A 21,893-nucleotide genomic window follows, 5' to 3' on the forward strand; every position below is an offset into this window, starting at 1 on the left:
GTAAAAGTGTCCTAAGCAGCTCTAAAATAATTAGGAAATTAAGAACAAGGAAATATTGACATGTTTATCATTCTGATATTACCAAAATTAAAATGAACATTAGTACATGATAGTTGTTTCTAATTATTTATAATTTATCTCCTGCCTGCTTTCTAAAAGGTATTGAGACTTTTTATAGTTAAACACACACATACAGTGGAGCAATTCAAAATTATACTAAAAAAGTGTTAGATCAGAAACCATTTAGAGAAAGAGTTAAAATTGAATTGGAAGCAAGCTGACTACTGCATTTATATGCTAAATTTAAGTGGGAATTTCCTGGTAAGGAAGGTAAATGGGAAACACAAAGGATGACATAGGCCTTTTTGCCTTCTAAAAGGTGGTGTGGCCATTTTTCCTAAGAGGCAAAATTAATACATTCCAAGGAGAATTTATCATAGGATCCTCCTAGAATATGATAAAGAAATAACTTAGCCTTCAGACAGAATTGCACAAAATTCTGTGGATGCTATTAAAACAATGTGAAATTAATGAGCATTAATACAGTTTCCACAGTTTGCCTTCATGCTTTATGATGGCTTCACTTCTTTCCCTGAAAGTTGAATTCTTATGATTTGTTAGGTTTACAGGATTTTCAGAGTCACTGAGAGTAGAGGACCAATTTGAAAATAAGGAGGTTCTTTGCCAATGCACAGAATTAATTTGTGCCATGAAAACAAGTGAAACGTGCCTTTCCTCATTTCTTCCTTTAGATTAGGGATTGGCAAATGTTTTGTGTAAAGGGCCATAGGGTAAAAGGGCCATTTTAAGCTCTTTGGATCATTTGGTCTCTTGTTGAAGTACTCAACTCTGCTTTTGCTACTTGAAAGCAAATTGGTACGCCTGTATTCCAATAAAACTTTATTTACAGATACTGAAATTTGAATTTTATATACTTTTCACATGTCCTCAAGTAATTTTTTATTTATTTTTCAACTGTATTTATAAATGTAAAAATCATTTTTGGCTCAAGGGACTTATAAAAAAACCCAGTAGAATGTATTTGCCAACCTGTGCTTTAGACTCTCCCTCACAGAAGGGCCTAACACCCTTTCCTCTGGAATATAGCTGGTCTATAGCTTTAGATAGTCTTAGTGTTTTCTCACTCAACAGACACTCACATGTAACAACTTAAAAATACACCCTTCGCTGTTCATTTCTTGCTGCCGTATCTGTAGCCACTTTTCAATTTTTTTAAAAAAGAACTAGTCCACTTCCAAACACTAACCCATGGTTTCCCCACACCGCAGCACGGCTGCCGGACATGCAGCCAACTCACTCACTCGTTTCAGAACGCAGAGTCCCGGTTTCACCAAGTGCATGATCTCTGTGGAATTAACAGACCTTGTCCAGCTGGTGCATCTCTGGGAACTGTGTTCTGGGTCACTTTCTGGCTTTTATCCAGTATTTTTCATGGAGCTGTTTTTTTGCCCTGTTTCACCTAGCTGCCATCTTAGGTTCTCCCAATACCATGCTGTTTTGACCACTGTGGCTTCAAAGTGTGTTAATGTAAGGCCTTCCATTTCTTCTTTTTAAGGATATTTTTGGCAATTCGAGGCCCCTTTCCTGTCCAAATAAATTTGATAATTAACTTTTCCAAGTCTGCAAAGTAGGTTGTTGGAATTCTGATTGGAATTATGTTAAATCTGTAGATCATTCTGGGTAGAATTTACATCTTAAAGATGCTTAGCCTTCCTTAGGTTCATGTGTCAACTTGGCCAGGTGATAGGACCCAGCTGTCTGGTCAAGCAAACACTGGCCTAACAATTGCTGTGAGGATGTTTGAGGCTGGTTAATAAACCAGCAGGCTGGTTTATTAAATCATCAGTCAATTGACTGCAGCTGTGAATGATGACTCACCAAAGGGTGTGCCTTCCACAATGAGAGAATGCAATTGGCTGGATTTGATCCAATTAATCAGTTGAAGACTTACAAGCAAGACAGACAGAGGACCTTCACTTCTTCTTCCACTGCCCAGTGAAGCATTTCCTGAGGAGTTCATCAGACATCTTCCTTGGAGTTGACAGTTTGCTGACTGCTCTATATAATTTGGACTCGTGCATACCCACAGTTGCATGAGTCATTTTTACAATTTGATAGTCAGAGACACCTCTCGTTGATTCTGTTTCCCTAGAGAACCCTAACTAATACATTTCCTATCCATGAGCACAGAATATCTTTCTACCTATGTGGGTCCTTTTTTATTTCTTTTAGTGAAGTTTTGTAATTTTCTGTGCAGAGGTGTTTTGAGTCCTTGGTTAAGGTTATTCCTAGGTGCTTGATTCTTTTTAGTTGCTATTGTGAGTGGAATTTTTTTCATTGCTTCTTCACTTAGGTCATTACTAATGTAAAGGTACATTACCGACTTATATGTGTTAATCTTGTATCGCACCACTCAGCTGAATTCATTAGCTCAAGTTGCTGTGTCATTGATTTTTCAGGATTTTCCAAATATAAGATCTTATCATCTGCAAATAATGACAGTTTTACTTCTTCCTTTCCAATTTGAATGCCTTTTATTTCTTTGTCTTGGCAAATTGCTCTGGTTAGAACTTCTAGCACAATGTTGACTAATAGAAGTGATAGCGGGCATCCTTGTCTCATTCCCAATCTTAGAGGAAAGGCTTTCAGCCTCTCACCATTAGTACTGTGCTGGCTGTGGGTTTTTCATATATATCCTTTATCATATTGAGGAAGTTTCCTTCAACTCCTACCTTTTGAGTATTTTTATTATAAAGGGATGTTGAATTTTGTCAAATCATTTGATTTTTCCCTTTTGATTTATTACTGTATTGTATTACATTGATTTTCTTATGTTGAACCACCCTTGCATGCCAGGAATGAACCCCGCTTGGTCGTGGTGTATAATTCTTTTAATGTGCCTTTGGATTGGATTTGCAAGTATTTTCTTGAGAATTTTTGCATCCATATTCATTAGGGAGATGGGCTTACAGTTTTCATTTTTTTGTAGATCTTTATCTGGTTTTGGTAACAGAGTGTTATCAGCTTCATAAAATGAGTTAGGTAGTGTTACTTTTTCTTCAGTTTTGTGGAAGAGTTTGAGCAGGAATGGTGTCAATTCTTTTTGGAAAGTTTGGTAAAATTCTCCTGTGAAGCCATTTGGCCCTGAGCTTTTATTGGTAGAAAGATTTTTGATGACTCATTGGATCTCTTTGCTTGTGATTGGTTTGTTGAGATCTTTTATTGCTTCTTGGGTCAATCTAGGTTGTTCATGTGTTTTCAGGAAATTGTCCATTTCCTCTGAATTGTCTAGCTTGTTGGTATACAGTTGTTCCTAGTATCCCCTTATGATTTTTTTTTTTTAATTTCTTTGGGATTCTTAGTAATTATCCAGCTCTTATTTCTGATTCTGTTTATTTAGATCGTCTCTCTTTTTGACTTTGTCAGTCTAGGTAAGGGTCTTTCAATCTTGTTGATCTTCTCAGAGAACCAACTTTTGGTTTTATTTATTCTCTCTGTTGTTTTTTGCTCTCCAGTTCATTTATTTTTGCTTTAATCTTTATTTCTTTCCTTCTACTTGCTTTAGGGGTAGTTTGCTGGTCATTCTCTAGCCACTTCAGTTGTTCAGTTAGGTCTTTGGTTTTAGCTTTTTCTTGGTTTTTGATATATGCATTTAGAGCTATTAATTTCCCTCTCAGCACCACCTTTGCTGCATCCCACAGGTTTTGATATGTTGTTTTCTCGTTTTCATTCGTCTCTAGATATTTACCTGTTTCTCTTGCAATTTCTTCTTTGATCCAGTGGTTGTTTAGGAGTGTGTTGTTTAACCTCCATAAATTTGTGAAAGATCTGGTTCTTTGGTGGTTATTGTTTTCTAGTTGTATTCCATTATGGTCAGAGATGTGCTTTGAATAATTTCAATCTTTTAAAGTTTGTTAAGAGTTATTTTGTGCCCCAGCATATGATCTATCCTGGATGCATATGATTGGATGCATAAACATTTATGATTGTTATTTTTTCTTGGTGAATTGTCCCTTTTATTAATGTATAGTGTCCTTCTCTGTCCTTATGACATCTTTGCATTTAAAGTCTAGTTTGTCTGATATTAGTATAGCTCACCCCAGCTTTCTTTTGGTTGCAGTTTGCGTCAAATATTTTTTTCTATCCTTTCACTTGCAGTCTCTTTGTGTTGCAGGGTCTAAGATGAGTCTCTTGTAAACAGCTTATTGATGAGTCATACTTTTTAATCCATTCTACCAATCTGTATCTTTTAATTGGAGAGTGTAATCCATTCACATTCAAAATTATTACTGTGAAGGGAGTTCCTGAACCAGCCATTTTATCCTTTGGTTTTTAGTTGTCAGATGTATTTTTCCCTCTCTCTCTTTATTTCCTTTAAGTTACCCTTACTAATACTCTTCAGTTCTGTGCCCTTCTCCAGACCTCTCTCTCCTTTCTTTTTTTCTCAACTGATAGAGCTCTCTTTAGTATTTCTTTCACTGCAGGTCTCTTGTTAACAAAGTCTCTCAGCATTTGTTTGTGGAAATTTTAAATTCTCCCTCAATTTTGAAGGAGAGCTTTGCTGGATAAAGAATTCTTGGCTGGCAGTTTTTCTCTTTCAGAATCTTAAATATGTCACACCACTGCCTTCTCGCCTCCATGGTGCCTGCTGAGTAGTCAGTGCTTAGTCTTATGTTGTTTTCCTTGTATTTGGTGAATTGCTTCTCTTTCGCTGCTTTCAGAACTTTCTCCTTCCCTTCAGCATTTGACAGTCTGATCAGTATATGTCTCGGAATTGGTTTATTTGTATTTATTCTATCTGGAATTCATTGGGCATCTTTGATTTGCATGTTTATGTCATTTAGAAGGTTTGGAAAGTTTTCCTGAACTATGTCTTGAAACACTCTTCCTAGCCCTTTACTCTTCTCTTCTCCTTCTGGGATACCAATGATTCATTTATTTGTTCACTTCATGTTGTCCATCATTTCCCTGAGCTGCATTTCTGTTTTCTTCACCATTTGTTCTTTGGTGTGCTTGCATTCAATTACTGTGTCCTCAGGTTCACTTATCCTTTCTTTCGCCTCTTCAAATCTGCTCTTGTGTGTCTCTAGTGTATTTTTAATTTGATCAACAGTATCTTTTATTTCCATAAGATGTGCTATTTTTTTCACTCTTTCAAATTCTTGTTTATACTCTTCTAGAGTCTTCTTGGTGTCCTTTATGCCTTTAACCATCTCACTGAAGTTGTTTTACAGATTTGTGTTTACTTCTTTAATTGGTTACTCCATATTTTGTTACTCTTCTGGTTTTTTAATTTGTTCATTTGGCTTGTCCATGTCTTGTAGATTCTTCTAGTGCTTTATGATGTTCTCTTGGCTTTGGGGCATTTTCTTGTCTTGATAAAGTTATTTGGGGAAATGCAGGATTATTTGAGCATTTATACATAATTTCACAGAGCTACAGCTTGCTGGAGTGCATTTTCCCAATCCTACCAGCACTTGGTGCCATTGAGCTACAGCTTGCTGGAGTGCAGTTTCCCTATCCTGCCAGCAGGTGGTGCTCTCAAGCTGTTCTTCCCCGAGCTTCACCTGTGTGGTGGGTGGGCTCCAAACCAGGTGGGGATCCAATCAGTTCACCAGTTCTCCATGTGAACTAGGGACTGCCCACCCTGGGGCTACGATGTAGGCACTGTGCACTTTGGCAGGGAGTCCACTCAAGAGCAGCCTCTACATCAGAGGTGCCCCGTTCCTTGACTGCTGTGCACCCAGGAGCCTCTGGGGTGTGGGAGGGATCTTGATGCCTCGTATGGCACCCTCTCCTATTCCTGCTTCTTACCAGTGCACCCCCCAGACTTCTGTGGGGGGAGAGCAGACTCTAACTCCCAGGTTTCCTCATGGGATCTCCTGGCTGTCTCGCTGTAGTGGATCACCTCCCAGCTAACTGCCAAGGTGGGTGCATGGGAGTGGAGAGCTGCTGCTCATTTCCTTGCCTAGCAGCCGTCTCACTGCAGCCGGCCCAGGGAGGTGCTTCTGGCCAAACAAACTCACCCTGTCCCTTGAGGCGCTGTTTCTCCGTGTTTTTGTCCATGTCCCCACCACATGCTGTAGGGGTCCCATAGGGCCTGTCACACCCTGAAACTGTGGTCCCAGGCGTCCTCCAGCCCCTCCCTAGTTTCTTTCACGGAGGAGAAGCCCGCTGTGCCTCACTGCTCTACCGTCTTCCCAGAAGTCCCCATTATTGTGCTTATTAAAATACTATAACATTATTTAAACAAGGAGGTGTTTGGTAGATTTCCTGTGGTTCCGAAAATACTGTTTCCAATACTTTTCTTGAAAGTCACCTCACTTTGAGGCTACATATTTGGTAGAGTTGCTTTCCTGGGTGTGGAAGATGGGAAATTTATTTACCAGGAAAAAGAAATCAGAAGCCACTTCACTGACTCCTGACACCCTGTTGGGCCAGTAAGTCTAGGATTAAGGCTACAAAAGACGTGTGTGTGGAGAAGATGTCAGTCCATGTACATCCCACGCCTGTGTTACGTCTTCCACCCTCACATGGTTCTTCCCAAGAGGGCCTCTCTGCTGTGACTTGTTTTGGATTCATGCGAGTCCAGACATTCACAAGCAGAGCGGCTCCATTCCCAGCGCCCCGCACACTCCACAGCACTTTATGGATCTGGGCTCCTTAGTGGACTTGTTCCTTGTGGTCACAGCAGCTCTGTGGTCATCATCATCGCTAAGCACTTGGCATCAAGGAGCTCCCTAAATCCCCACCCCCCCACCAGGAAGCTGCTGGTTACCTGGGCCTTGGGGCTTCCCAGGGGGCCTGTTTGACTCTCATGACAAACCCTGCAGGACACCTAGCTCGAGTCCCCCTCCAGGCACCCCTCCCCAGTGGCCCACACTTGCCGCTCCCTTGCTCACAGGCTGTTCAAGTGGCACTGCCCCGAGCTCTTCTGACGTCTGCGCCAGCTTGCCCTGTTGGCCTCCCACTGCCGCCGTTCAGCTGGCACACTGGGTGTGTGGACACAGTCCCAACCTGGCCTGCCCATGTGCAAGCAGGGCTCTCTGCCAGCAGCCCCCGCCCTTCCCATCTGTGGGACTATGACTGAACGCCTCTAAGTTGGAATCCCGCCAAGATGGAACGATATGGCAGCATCAAAGGACCTCGGTTGGCCTTGGATAGCTGGTCCCCCACCATCCCCGCCAGCAGGCCAGCATGTCGGGTCCCCCGGGACCTTGTTGGACTTGCCTTTTGGTCCTAACACAGTACACGGCATATGGAAGACTCTTAGTAAATATCAGTGAATAGACAGTGCCCTCATTTGACAGGCTTGGGGTAGTGAGCGACAAGACGAAGGCCACCAGCCATGTCTTCAGCCAGTACTCCTCCTTCTTTTCCATAGTTGTGGGTCAGAAGGGGCAACCCTTGGGTCTAGCCCTGGACGGCTGGTTCCTGGGGCCTCCAGGCTGCAGGGCAGCTGTATGGCTGTGTCTCCTCTCCTCAGCATCTGCTGACAGCTGAGACACCATAGAGAGAGGGAGAAGGGACCCTGGGCTGGAAGGAGTGGAGCTGGCCACAGACCTATGGCCTGCTGAGCATGGGAGTGAGTCAGACCGAGTGGAGTGTCCCTGGATTTGAACCCCTGGGGAAGCAGTTGGCCAGTGGGCGTGGCCTCCTGATCCACTGCAGCCTCTTCCGTGGAGACCCTGCTCACTCACTCCAGCTTTCCGTCCTTGTAATGTTGGGATGCAAACAGCAAGTTTAGCTGACAGGGAAATAGAAAAAGGGCTTGTACATTAGCTGCATAGTCAGCACCTGAAAAGACAAAAATATAGTATCCTGGCCCTAAAGTAAAAAGGGAAATAAACCTGCTTTGATCAGCAGTGTTTCCCAAGCTTCTGAAGCAGACAGTGGCTTTCAGCATATTGTGGCAGGTCAACACAAGTCAGGAAATAAATTCCAACTCTCCAGGAATTTATAATCCCTTAAACCACAGACGGAAAGTTGGGGTGAATATTATTTCAAAACCATAATTTTTAGAGAAAGTGAATAAGCTCTGACTCTGGAGTTTAGGAGCTGGGGACCTCTAAAACTGTCATCTCGGGGCAGTGTGGCTTATAGAAAGAAAGCTGACGTGGAACCCCAAGACTGAGCTGCAGGCCAGTGTTGTCCAATAGAGCTTTCTGCGACGGGGGCAGGGGCCATTCTGTGCTGTGAGTGGGCAGCCTCCGGCCACAGGGGGCTATTGAGCACCTGGGATGTGGCTGGTGTGGCTAAGGAGCTGAATTTTAAATTTTGTTCAGTTGTAACTAATAGGAATTTTAATAGCCGCACATGGCTGGTGGCTGCTGCGTGGGGCAGCAGCTCTAGGTCAGGATCTGCCACAGCTTGCATGGCCCAGACCTCGCTCCCCTTGCAGGCTGGCTCACGCGGCCTGCAGTGTGCTCTGCAGCCTCCCGTCTGTCCACTGCTGCCCCCCTCCCCCGGGCCTAGAGCAGTGTCTGGTATGCGGTGGACACTCGATGATGAAAAGACAGCTGGAGGGGTCCCAGTGGCCCACAGCCCACCTCGAGAGCCTGGCATCAAGCTGGGAGAAGGCCCGGCCGCCATGGTGGAGACATTCTGGGCCCTGGCCCAGGATTCGGCCCCTTGGCCCTGCTCCTCATGCTGCTCTGTGCACGCCTACCACGCTGGCCCAGTTAATGTCTTCCTCAGTCTGTGTTTGTTTTAGAGGGAAATTCCCTTTTTCCCTTCTTGGATTTCAAGGCAAGACATTTGGTTTAAGTACATATGTATCTTTCAAATGTTCTTTGAGTAATATTAAAGAGTTTTAATATGCACAGTCTAGTGGTGATGTCACATGGAGCCCCTCCTCCACAGGCATCCCCCTTCGTAAATAATCTCTTGGTCAAGGTGGGAATCACTGTACTTAGTGGTGTTGCTGTGCTGCCGAGTTACCCACAAAGGCAGCTGTGGTGATCCAGCCACAGTTCTGGTTTTGATACAGGAGCTTCCTGGAGAGCAAAATCTGTTTCTTGGAATTTTATGTGCAGTTATTGTCACTTTAGCTTTTGTGACTTCTAGTTTTGCTAGTTGCGATGAATTTAGAACTGCCCAGCTCTTTAACAAGCTGGAGCCTCAGTTCTCTCTGTGACAGCTGATATTTATGGCTAAAAAATCTGAACAACAGTACGTCAACTTTCTCAGGTAACCAGTAGTAAAATGAAACTCTTCTTTCTCAGTGAGAGAAGGTCTGGAAATGTCAGGATGCACCGAGGGGGTCCACGTGCAGCGTGGGGAGGAGCCGCCAGGGGCCGTGATTACAGGGATGAGGCTCAGAGGCGCTTCTGTGGTGAGCAAGCCAAGGAGCAGGAGCAGCTCACTGAACTCCACTGACAGCGGCTCGGGGTCCCTGCCACCCACGCTCCAAGCAGGGCCTGAGTGTGGGAAGGGCAGCCAGCCCTCCTTGCAGAGATTCAGCGTCATCAGCTTGGAAGACTTCGACCAAGAGCTTGTTGTGAAGCCAACCAGAGTGAAGAAGAAGAAGGAACCAGGTACCATCGGTAGCAGAAGTTCAGCTCACTTCGGGGGCGGCTTGAGCGAACTAGTGACTTGTACACTAGAGGTGGCTCTCCTTGCTGCAGCTGTCTTCTGGAAGCCCACGGAGCTCGAGCCCACTCATTGGAAAGCGGGGGGAGGGTCTTAAGAAAACAAACTCTGGTCCTCCTCAGAGGGGTTTTGCTGTGAAATGCTTCCTACACCAAAAAAGAATACATAGAGACACACCTGTGAAAGGTGTGAGGTTTTGTAATGCACACCTGTGGCTATCACCTGCTTAAAGGGTTGGGGTCTTATAAAGTATTTAAATTAAAATTTTGGCTTATCCATTTGTACAGTTTATTAGACCAGAAATTCTGATCACATGTTGGAAAGTCAGAAAATAGGAAGAAAATTTACATTGACATCTAGGATAGAACATGTATATTACCAAATGTGGGATTTAAAATTGAATTGTTTTAACTTTCCACTCAGTGTTGAAGGAAAATATCATCAGTTTCCTAAGCATTTTAATTGAAAATCAATTGGTCTATCCTGGAGAAAACCGAGTTTTCTAAGGAGAGTCAAAATTAAATTTCTTTTTTTTGAGGGAAGAGGGCCTGAGGCTTCATTCCCCGGCTTAACCAAGGGGGAAACAGAGAACTTACTCCTTGATAGAATGTCCACTTCTTGGTCTGTGTGGATGAAAATATGTAACTCTTGGATTACCAAAAGCTAACAGATTTATTGTAGAGGTACAGCACATCACAGTGGTTTTTAAGTCACTCTGATCAAAATGAATGATTCAGCTAATTAGCGACAGTCTAGATGGTCTTGGAATTGATGTTGAAAACCCCCAGACGCACAGGGGCAAGTCACTCAGTGGCACCAGAATGTCTCGCTGTCAGTTACCATGACATCTTTTAATTGCATCTCAGTAATATCCTAAAATACATTCTATATTCTAATTAATAGACAATTAGATGGTTTGTTTTCAGCTTCTTTTACAAAATAAATGGTGTTAAACCTTTAGAAAGATCAACTGGCCAAAGTGAGTTGACCATCTCACTTTGCTCTCTGGTTTTTCTTGGCAAACATCCCTTGAGTGAGGCCCAGAGCCCCCTGGTGACTGAGATTTGCGCACATATTTAACCTTCCTGCCTTACGATAACTTGTGCTTCAGTTTATTCTTCACCAGCTGAACATCCTCCATTTAAAATTTATTTTTTCTTGAACCCCAAATTTGCTTTTTAATTGATCTCTTGGTATTTATGAAGAGTCGTACCTGATTTGAAATGTTCTTGTTTTAAAGTAGAGAGTGGCAGCAGGAGTGCCTGTCACAGCTCCCTTGAGTCGACTCCCTGTTGGGAATCCCCTGCGGGCTGCCCCCAGTCCTGGAGCGCAGACCTGCTGTGCATGACCTCCAGCCCACCGGGCAGTGCTGTGGATCAGCTGAGCACAGGCTCCCCTGGCCCGGAGAGCAGCCTCGGCAGCAAGTGGAGCAGTGTCCTGCGGGAGAACGATGATTCCGAGACATTGAGGGTCCTGGAGGCCGCTGAATCCACGCCTGACTTGCTGGATGCCAACAGTGACAGTAGAACTGAAATGCTGCAGGGTAACCAGGCCAGGGAAGTGGACGTGTGCAATGGGGGCCTTAACTTACCCTCACTCCCAAGGGAACAGGGAGGAGGGAGTGGAGTCACAGAACTCGAAGAGGAGCCTGGACCTGCAGATGGTGGACCCAGGACTATTAACCTCCCCAGGACAGGACAGTGCCACTGAGTCCCATGGGGCCCAGGATATGCAGCCTGATGACCCCCAAAGCACTTTTTCTGCATTCCCCTTTCTGGATGCAGCCCCCCTTCTGGACTCACTCACCGTGCCTTCCAGCCTCAGCGTGGCCTTGGGTGCCGAGTAGGCAGTGCCTGAGACCATGGCTGATGAAGGCAGCGCCCAGGTGCCCAGGGAGGAGCAGGACTTGCTGTTGGACCTGGAGGCTCCCGGCCACCTAGGCTCAGGTCCCTGGCCTGGTGTCACTGAAATGGCTTGAGCCAGGAAGAAATGGCCATTTCTGAGTGTGACTTGGGGCATGCCAGAAGAAAGTGGAATCCTCCGGCTTCTGCTTTGGTGGCCAATGCCCATCAGCCTCAGCCCCAGCAGTCTTCATGGGAACAGGTGTTAATGTCCAGCAATGAGGAGGACATCTATGCCCATGGGCTCCCCTGTTCATCCTCAGACATGAGTGTGACAGAGCTCAGTGGCAGCTGCTCCCTCCAGGACCTGAGCCGACCAGGCACGGGTGGGACAGGGCTGCTGAAGTCAGACCAGGTACGTGGGCCCAGGCAGTGGGGGACATGTATTTTAGGCCTCTTTCTTAAGGGAAATCATTTGCAGGAGTGTTCTCCTTGTTGAAAGAAATTATATTCTTGATACAAAACCTGTATAACCAAATACGTTTTGAAGTCTAGGTTGGAGGCATTTCTAGCCCAGGGACCTTGAATGGCTTGAACTACTTCTGACCTGTCACACCCCACTCAGTAGCTCACTTTACCAACAAAAGGAGGAGCTCACTGTTCACTCTGACGAGGCCAGGCCAGGGCAGGTCTCAGGGAAGTGCTGAATTGGCCTTGAGGCTGCCCACAGTGCTGGCCGCTCCGGGAGGGGCAGGAGCCCTGAGCAGGTGGGAGGCAGGGGCTCCCCTCCTCCCTCCACTGCAGAATCATCAGCAAGAACTGGGGCTGTTTTCACAGCCACTATATCCTACCCCTTAACCTCCAAACAGCAGCACCCAGGCTCCCCTGCAAGCTGTGCAAGAACTGGGTTTGGATTATCCAGTTTCCTGCGGGTATTGTAATGAAGAGACAGTTATTAACTGGTCTTGGGCATTTATGTTAAAAAAAAAAAGTGATGGAAAAAGTGCTTACTTTCCTTAGCAAGTAATTATTAGTAGATGTATTTTATTTAAAAACTAACCAGTTGTTAAAACTTCTCCCATTAACTGTGGACATCAGATGTGGATCATGATTGTGTATGAACTTATGGCTATGACTGCTTTCCCCCAGTGTGCTCTCAGATTCTCTCCATAGTGGTAATCAGTGGCCTGCCTTGAGCTCTCATTGTTGGGCACCGTGCAAAGTGCTTCACCAATTGTATTCTCTAAAAACAAAGCAAACGACCATGAATTAGGTACCATCATTGTCCCCATATTAGAGAGGAGGGAATTGAGGTTAAGCAGAGTTAAATGGCTCACACCAGGTCACAGCAGGTGAGTGGCAGAGCCAGCCCCAGGGCCCACACGCTTCACCTGGGTGCTCCCCTGCCTCCGTGGTGAAACACGGTGCTCACCTGATTTGAGGTGAAATGCCAGAAGTTGAGCCCTTTCATTCAGTGTCATTTCCACCTGCATCCATCCGTGGTGCTCGAGGGCCTTCTCCCTGCCAGGCTCTGTTTGGTGCTGGGGACCCTGTGCTGAAAAGGACAGCCAGCCAGGGAGCCCATCTTCATGGAGCTCAGGGCCCCAGGGGGGACAGGTCAGTCCCATTGCGGCAGTGGGACTCGGCCAACTGCGGGAAGCCCCAGGAGGGGCGCCCACCCAGTGATGGGGTGTCAGCCAGGCAGACGATGCCCGTGGGCACAGAGAAGCCTAGATGAGAGGGGTCCTGGCCATTGGAGGGCCCCCTTTCCAGCTTCCGCACCCCACCTCATCCCCAGTAGCTGGAAAGCCAAGAGATTTGGGTTTTTGGTTTTGTTTGCTTTTGGCAGGCTGGGGGGAGGTGAGAGGAGATAAGGCCTGTACGGTGAGCAGGTCCAGATCGAGAAGGGGTGGGCACCGTTCTCGTTGAAGCAACTAATGTCCATATGTGGATATTTGTGGAAATTTGCTGATGGAGTTTTAGAAAATTGTTAAAGTGCAAAGACTTTATGTAGAGTCAGTTTTTATGAAGAATCCTAGCAACTAAGCCTTAGTCTACAAAACACAATCAGGCAGGCCATCCCAGCCGAACTCCGTCAGCCTTTCCCACAGGGTGTGCCATGTGTCCAGTGGTTGGAACAGTGCCTGAAAAAACAGGGTGAAAGAGAAAGATAGCGGATGGGCTGCTTCTCTAACATAGCTACAAAGAATAAACGTGCAAAAGGTAGATTTGCAGGCAAATCTTTGTGTATGGCGAGGTTTACCCACAGAATAAAACCAATCCTTCTTAGTGTAACATGATACACTAAGCATTAGGTGGTAGTTCTGTGACAAGCTGCCATGCAGGGACCATGCATGGGACCAAATACGTTTTGAAGTCTAGGTTGGGGGCATTCAGGGACCATGCCATGCAGGGACGCTGGGGTCTTAGAGGCGAATGACAGCTCCACTGCCTGGCTTCTCAGAGATCCTTGCGGCGCTGGGATGGTAGCGATACTCTGCAGGTTTCTGTTGTTGAGAACCGATACCCTCTGCCACAGAACTCACCCGGCTCTGTCCCTCTCAGTTTGCAGAAAGCTGGATGGGCTACTCGGGCCCTGGCTGCGGCATCCTCAGCCTGGCAGTCTCCGAGAAGTACGTGTGGTGCCTGGACTACAAGGGAGGCTTGTTCTGCAGTGTGCTGCCGGGCACTGGGCTGCGCTGGCAGAAGTTGGAGGACACCGTCCAGCAGGTGGCCGTGTCGCCCTCAGGTGCGCCTCCTGGGCCTGCATTGCCACAGCCGCGCCCCGAGGCCCGCACCCTGCACACACCCAGTTCTCTCCAAAGAATGTGCATCGTCTCATTGCTCAGTTTGAAAAGGCTTTGTTTTATTAGTTGCAATGATGACACATGAATATATTTTTGTAAACTATACAAATAGTTTGAATTTTGACAGGTTTCTTTTGAGGGATTGTTAAGATACTAACTCCTTATAAAAATGAAATGTGATTCTGATTCTTTGTGTTGTTTTAAAGCAACTGAACTAATGAAGACTGGCCTATGGATATGTTGGGTCTGCTCAGATTATTTGGTTTCCTTTTTAGAAATTATTATATTGTAGCCGTATTATTATATTTATATTATTAATTGAAGTCCATAGTTTATAATAGGGTTCATTCGTTGTGTCATACAGTTATGTGAATTTTGGTGTTTTTTACAATTTTCTTGTGGTTACATGGAGAAATTATTTTTTAATGAGTTATGTGCTTTGGCTGAATAATCTGCTCCCTGATGGTAGAAAGAAAATCCATTCATTCTTTCCTGCCAGTATCAGGCCATCTTCAGGGAGTTTTAACAGCATTTGCTGAATGATGCCTTACTACATTGAAACACCTCCCCCTGCACGGAATTGTTGGGTCTTCTATTTCCTATTTACTTATTCCAGGAGTGGGGTGTGCTGGGGAGGGAAGTAGAATAGAAGTATTTCTGTTTTTCACCTTCCAGTAACCTGGTTTTTGTAGGACATTGGAATAGAAGCCAGGCAAACGCTCCCTAGCATTTCACGTCGTCGGACTTCTGACGAGTGCTTTGTAACTTGACTGTGCTTCAGAATGAATTTCCCTTAACTCTCCCTGGTTTTTATGACTATTTAAAATATTATTTTGTTCAAGGTTGCTTAAGAGAAATATGTCTCATTAGAGACTGGCTGAGATAATAACCCAGCACCATTAAGTGGCATTATACCAGTGTGTGTTTTAATTTTTTCTCTTTCTGTCATTTACTCTTAGGTTCATCTCCCCAGCCATTTAGAAACTTTGGCTCTTGCCTGATTATGTTAATTATTGTGTGTTTCCAAATCACATAGTCCCTTGTTGCTCTTGTTAGAACTCTCTCTACCAGGTTCACGTTCCCAGCTGGGCCCTCCTTCAGGGCCCCCCATTCCAGTGGGCCCCGGAGCCCCCGTGCCCGTGGTGATTAGGGTGTGCTGTGGGCTTTAGCCACCAGCCTTGCCCCTCTAGTCCTGTTCCGGCTCCTGAGTTATTCCCTGACGGCTTCCTAACGCTTTCCTGCACTGACTTATGCCACACCCTCCATCTGAAAGGCCGTTCCCATCTTTCTTTCCTCCTCCCCTCCCCTTCTTCATCTCTGTTTACCAGAATCCTTTCCTGAGTGAAAGAAGGCCTACCCAATCCCAATGCTTGCTCCTCTCTGCGTTTTTTTTCCATTTAGCTGATCCAGAGGGATCCCTCCTTCCCTTGAAACCCTCTATGATTTTTCTAACTTCTCATAAGGCACTGGTTATTTTTGCCTCATGGTGTATTTGTTTGAGTAATCGTCTCATCAGACTTAATGTTGTCAGTACTCTTGTTCCCATGTAATGCGTGCGTGCTCTGATGTCCCTGCCCTGTGTGCTGGGCACGTTAGCTGTTCTCCCCTCCAGTTGCCATAACCACCCTGCCAGGTAGCAAGTTTCCCCATTTTGCAGATGAGGAAGGAGCGGCCTGGAGGCGTTCCGTGGTGTGGTGCCCAGTGCCACTCGGCCGTGGGGGCTGTGCGCGGAGTCGAACCTCAGCTGGACTTCCGCCCCACCAGTCCGCCTCCGGGGTGTGCTCAGGCACCTCTTCCCCACAGTACCCAGAATCACATGGGGTTTTGTGTTACTTACTTTTTTAAAAATTGTGGTACAATATATGTAACATAAAATCTGCCATTGTAACTATTTTAAAGTGGGCAATTCTGTGGCATTGATTATGTTCACAATGGTGTGTGATCATCACCACTATCTATTTCCAAAATCTTCTCATGACCCCAAACAGGTACTGTACCCACTTAGCAACACTCATTCTGCCCTCCCGCCCTGGCTCCTGGTAGCCTCTAATCTGATTTCTGTCTCTGTGGATTTGCCTGTCAAGATGTTTCATACAACTGGAATCATACAATATTTGCCCTTCTGTGTCTGGCTTCTTTCACTTAGTGTAATGTTTTCAAGGTTCATCCATGTTGTCACATGCATCAGAACTTCGCTCCATTGTATGATAGATCACATTTTGTTTATTCCTCTGTCGAGGGGTATTTGGGTATTTCCACCTTTTGGCTATTGTGATAATGTCACTGTTAACATTTGTGTGCAAGTATCTGTTTGAGTCTCTTGTTTTCAATTCTTTGGGGTACATACCTGGAGCAGAATTGCTGGGCCATATGCTAGTTCCATGTTTTAACTTTTTAAGACACCACCAAACTGTTTTCCACAGTGGCTGCACCATTTTACATTCCCACCAGCAGTGAAGGAGAGTTCCAATTTCTCCATATTCTCACCAGTACTTCTTATTGTCCATTTTTTTTATTATGTCCATCCTAGTGGTTATGAATAGTATCTCATTGTGGTTTTGATTTGTATTTCCCTAATGGTTAATGATATGAAGCATATTTTTATGTGCTTAATTGCCATTTGTATATTTTCTTTGGAGAAATGTCTATTCAAGTCCTTTGCTCATGTTTAAGTTTTATTGTTGAGTTGTAGGAGTTCTTTATATATTCTGGTATTAGGCTCCTGTTTGATACATGGTTTGCAAATAGTTTCTTCCATTCTATGGATTGTCTCTTCACTTCTTGATAGTGTCCTTTGATGCACAAAAGTTTTACTTTGTCTATTTGTTTTTTTGGTGCCTATGCTTTCGGTTAATATTTAATAAAGTGTTGCCAAATCCAAGATCATGAAGATTTTCTGCTATGTTTCTTCCTAGAGGTTTTATGGTTTTAGTTCTTACATTTATTTAGGTCTGATAATTTTAAGTCAGTTTTTGCCTGTAGGGAAAGGGTCCAACTTCATTCTTTTGCATGCAGATTTCCAGTTTTCCCAGCAACATTGGTTTAAGAGACTGTTCTTTCTCCATGGAATGGTCTTGACACCATTATAAAAAATCAGTTCACCATAGATGTGAGTGCTCATTTCTGGACTCTTAATTCTATTCCGTTGGTCTAACTGTCTATCCTTATGTCAATGTTACATGGTTTTGATGCCTAGTAAGTTTTGGATAGGGAAGTCTGAGTTCCAGTTTTGTTCTTTTTCAAGATTGTTTTGTCTATTCTAAATACCATATGAATTTTAGAATTGGTTTTTCCATTTCTGCAAAAAAAAAAAAAATGCCATTGGGCTTTTCATCGGGATTGCATTGACATAACAGTATTAAGTCTTCCAATCAACATGAGATATCATTCCACCTATTTAGGTCGTCTTTAATTTAGTTCAGCAATGTTTTGTAATTTTCAGTTTACAGATCTTGGCTTGCTTGGTTAAATTTATTCCTAAGTATTTTTTTTTTCTTTTTAATGTTATTGTAGACGGAATTGTTTTCTTAATTTTCTTTTTAGATTAATCATTGCTAGTGTATAGAAATACAACTGGATTTTGTGTGTTTTGTATCTTGCAACTTTAGTGGATTTATTAGTTCTAACAGGTTGTGTGTGTGTATTCTTTGGGTTTTCTGCATAATATGTCATCTGTGAACAGAGATAGTATTACTTCTTCCTTTCTAATATGGATCCCTTTTATTTCTTTTTCTTGCCTAGTTACTCTGGCTAAAAATTTGTAATGTTGAATAGCAGTGGTGAAAGCAGACATCCTTGTCTTGTTCCTGATCTTAGGAAAAGAGCTTTTGTCTTTCACCACTGAGTATGATGTTAGCTATGGGTTTTTCATATGTGCCTTTTACCATGTTGAGGAAATTCCCCTCTATTACTAATTTATTGAGTGTTTTTAATATGAAAGGGTGTATTGGATTTGTTGAATGCTTTTTCTACATCAATTAGGATGATTGTGGGTTTTTTTTTTCCTTCATTCTATTAAAGTAGTGTATGACTTTTATTGATTTTCATATGTTGGTCATGATGTGCAATCCTTTCATAATGCAGAATTCAGTTTGCAAACGTATGGATGAGGATTTTTGTGTCTATATTTATGAGGGATATTGGTCTGTAGTTTTCTTAAAATATCTTTGGCTTTGGTTGTCAGGGAAATGAGTTAGAGAGTGTTCCTTCCTCTTTAGTTTTTTGGAAGAGTTTGCACAGGATTTAGTGAGGTACAGAATCAGAATTGTCTCCTGTGGCTAACCCATTCACCAGTGAAGCCATCTATCTGCTCCTGGGCTTTTTTTGGGGAGATTTTTGATGATTCATTCCATCTCCTCACTTGCTGTAGGTCTATTCAGATTTTCTATTTCTTCTTGAGTTAGTTTTGGCAGTTTATGTGTTTCTAGGAATTTGTCCATTTCACCTAGGTTATCTAATTTGTTGGCATACAGTCGTTCATAGTATTATCTTGTAATCGTTTTTATTTCTGAAAAGTCAGTAGTGATGACCCCTCTTTCATTTCTGATTTTGGTAATTTGAATCTCTTCTTTTTTTCTTAATCAGTCTAGCTATGGTTTTGTCAATTTTGTTGATCGTTTCAAAGAACAAACATTTGGTTTACTGGTTTTTCTTTTTGTTTCTCGATTCTCTATTTCGTTTAATCGCCACTCTATCTACTCTTTATTATTTCCTCCCCTCTGCCAGCTTTGGGTTTAGCTTATTCTTCTTTTTAGAAGTTATCTTTTTAGTATAGAGAACTCTCAATATTGTGTTTTTTACAGGAGCCCTTCTCTGGAAGGTTGAACAGAAATCTAACAGGGCTTTTGCTTGTAGAAAAGTGACCATCAAGGGGAAGCATCACTGGTATGAAGTTCTGCCCCAGACGGTGTTTGTGGCTCTGAGTGATGACATGGCCTGGATCATCAGAACAAACGAGGACCTGTACCTGCAGACAGGTGACCGCAGGTTATATGCTAGCGCCCTGTCGGATCTGGTGTAATTGCTTTCTACTGCACCCTGCTCTGTCGATGGGATGCTTGGTACAGGCACAAAGAAGAAGGGGCTAAAAATCCATTAAATTAAAACTCTTCTGGAAAGAGAGTATTTGCCATTTAGAATGTATTAACAGTTTCCTGCTATTGACACAAATTCAATCCATGACAAATATAGGGCAAGTATTAAATCGGATCATTTAACGAGGAACAGATTCATCTTTTCCTTATGGCTAACCCATTGCATATCACTTATCCTGCCATACCAGATCTTAAGAGGAAAGAATAACAGATTACATAGAATCATTTCTCCCCCTTTAAGCTTAAGTGACTGAATTTTTTGGCCAGGTTAAAGCCCACTTTCTATAATTTATTTACATTGGGTCAGAAAAAAAAAACAACAAAAAATTATTTGCTCTAGACGGCACTTCAGTCTGTTCTAGGAAACTGCCCTGAGGGAAACCTTCAGTACTGGAAGAGGCACAGTGGGACTTGTTTATTAAAAATAACTGTAATGAGAATCAATGTTTATGTGTTGTCAGCAAAATGGGAAATGATTTTTTGAAAGTGACGAGATTTATCAATATCTGGGAAGGATTGTGGGGCAGAAGCTCCTTCTTGGTTGTCGGGAGGGCATATTGGATTTGCCTAAAGCGCAATCTTCTGACCTTTAAATGGTGCTGATGCTGAGGGAACATTTTAATCTCTGAAATGAACTGCCCACCGTGGGTGATGCCCTGGGATGGAAGCCCTTGTTCATCTGGCTCCATCCGTCACGTGAGAGCAGGCTGGTCCTCGGAGCTTCTGCCCTGCACTCTGGTGGGAGCCCCCGTGCCTGCCTGGGCCCTCCAGCCTGCTTCCTGTCTTCTTTCAAGCAAAAAGAGTTCGGTAAAGGCACATGCACAGCCCTCCCTCCTTTACTTCTGGGTCCCAGGAGCACTTGAGTGTTGTTCATGGTAGGGAAAGGGGGTGCTTGTGGCCTGGAGGTGAGGTGTGGGCGTGCTCCCAACCAGAAGTGCCATAGGGACAGCAGGGGCAGCAGCTGCAGACGAGCCTGGCCCCATCCAGCCCTCCTGAATGAGACTCTTTGGGGTGGCCCGAGACCCTGCTGTGTAAGAAGTCCCCAGGTGATTCCCTCTGAGTTGGGTGCAAACAAATACACCCCTACACCTCAAGGACCGTGATACCACAGTGTGCTTTTGTGATAGTTGAGGGGCAGATTTGAAAATGAGAGCTAATTGCAGGCTGAGGCCACGGAACACAGGGTTTCAGGTGGCAGCTGTTCTGCTGGTTCCCTGAGAGTGGCCTTCGAGCTCACATAGACACGCCTGACCGACAGAGGCCACAAGGAGCGAGGAAGGAGCCTGAGTTCGGGCCTGGCCTCAGCCTTGCCATGTGCCTCTCCCAGCCTCAGATTTCATCCAGGAAATTGGAGGTTTTCATTTTAGAAGCAGAAAGCACCCACCAGGTAAGAGCAGAGGAAGATGGAGCCGCTCTGCTGGAGCTGTTCTGTGGAGGATGGCTCAGGGTTCAGAGGCAGCAGCCCAAGGAGTGTGGGGGCCCTGGGCCTGCTTGGCTTGAGGTCCAGCTGTGCTCCTGCTCCTGGCTTTCATGATCTTTCAGAACTCCTTAAGCTACTTGAGGACGACAGAGAATTCTGAATTCTAAAAATGCTTAACCATTTTGTATTGACCAAACCTTAGAAAGAAAATGTGTTTATTATGAAAGGGAAAATAAATAGGTGACAGAATGAACATGAGGTGTGGAGTCCTGACTGTCTTGTGTCCTCGGGGGCATCTTGTCTGTCTCCCCGGCAGGTCTCAGTGTGGATTGCCCTTGTGCCAGAGCCGTAAAGGTTGACTGTCGGTACCCTCTGTCCCATATCACGGCCCTGAACAGCATGGTGTGGGCACTCACTGAGCAGAGGGCCCTCCTGTTCTGGGAGGGCATGAGCAGCTTCTGTCCTGAAGGGGAGCAGTGGAAGTGTGACATCATCAGGTATCACCCAGGAGAGCAGAGAACTCTTTAGCACCTGGTTTGTTCCAGCCTCTGTGCTCGATCAGGTTGACTCTCCACAGGGTGTGTGTGTGAGCCTTTCCTGGGAAAGCTGGCTCCCTGGATGTTCCCATGGTAATCGGGTTCTCTTGAATTGTTGGAGCCTATTTTAGCAGCCTGATCTTGGAGACATTTCTGTACCCACCTCTGAAAGGCAAGCCAGATGCTTAGTCGGGGCTCAGTTCAGAAACGCTGGTCACCCCAGAGCCCTTCGGAGCCTCCCACAGCCCGAGTCTCTCCCAGCAGGCTCTGCACTCACAGCCGCCTACTGTCGGTGTTTTCTGTTTTGGGCCATATATATAAAAAATATATTTAAATCTTCATCTTCGTTAAAATTGATCTCTGAATTGTCATTTATTTGACTACTGTTTAACATTCAAGACTTTAGTAACAGAATTACTATCAAATCAGTTAATGAGAAAGGATTCAGAGGCCTTAGAAAATTGAGATTAGAATGGTCTTGGTTTAAATATAGCAACCCAGTAATTCCTTGGTGAGTGCTGGGTGGGGCTGGGTGCAGAGACGCAGCCTGCCCTCAGGGACTCCTACTCTAGAGCCAGCTGGCT

At 44.5% G+C, this 21,893-nt stretch overlaps 1 protein-coding gene across 1 annotated transcript in view; it reads left to right on the forward strand.

The window, feature by feature from the left end:
- The first annotated feature begins 9,197 nt into the window (after positions 1-9,197).
- The window catches only part of LOC119532569 (tectonin beta-propeller repeat-containing protein 2-like), a 31,137-nt gene continuing 18,441 nt past the window's right edge, over positions 9,198-21,893 (forward strand). Inside the window, 7 exon segments of the mRNA XM_037835022.1 lie at positions 9,198-9,566; positions 10,856-11,288; positions 11,290-11,579; positions 11,582-11,868; positions 14,019-14,202; positions 19,063-19,236; positions 21,090-21,270. Coding sequence (XP_037690950.1) covers positions 9,263-9,566; positions 10,856-11,288; positions 11,290-11,579; positions 11,582-11,868; positions 14,019-14,202; positions 19,063-19,236; positions 21,090-21,270 — 1,853 coding nt within the window. The 5' untranslated portion in view covers positions 9,198-9,262.

The sequence above is a fragment of the Choloepus didactylus genome, chromosome 4 (genome assembly GCF_015220235.1).
Source record: "Choloepus didactylus isolate mChoDid1 chromosome 4, mChoDid1.pri, whole genome shotgun sequence".
Taxonomy (NCBI): domain Eukaryota; kingdom Metazoa; phylum Chordata; class Mammalia; order Pilosa; family Megalonychidae; genus Choloepus; species Choloepus didactylus.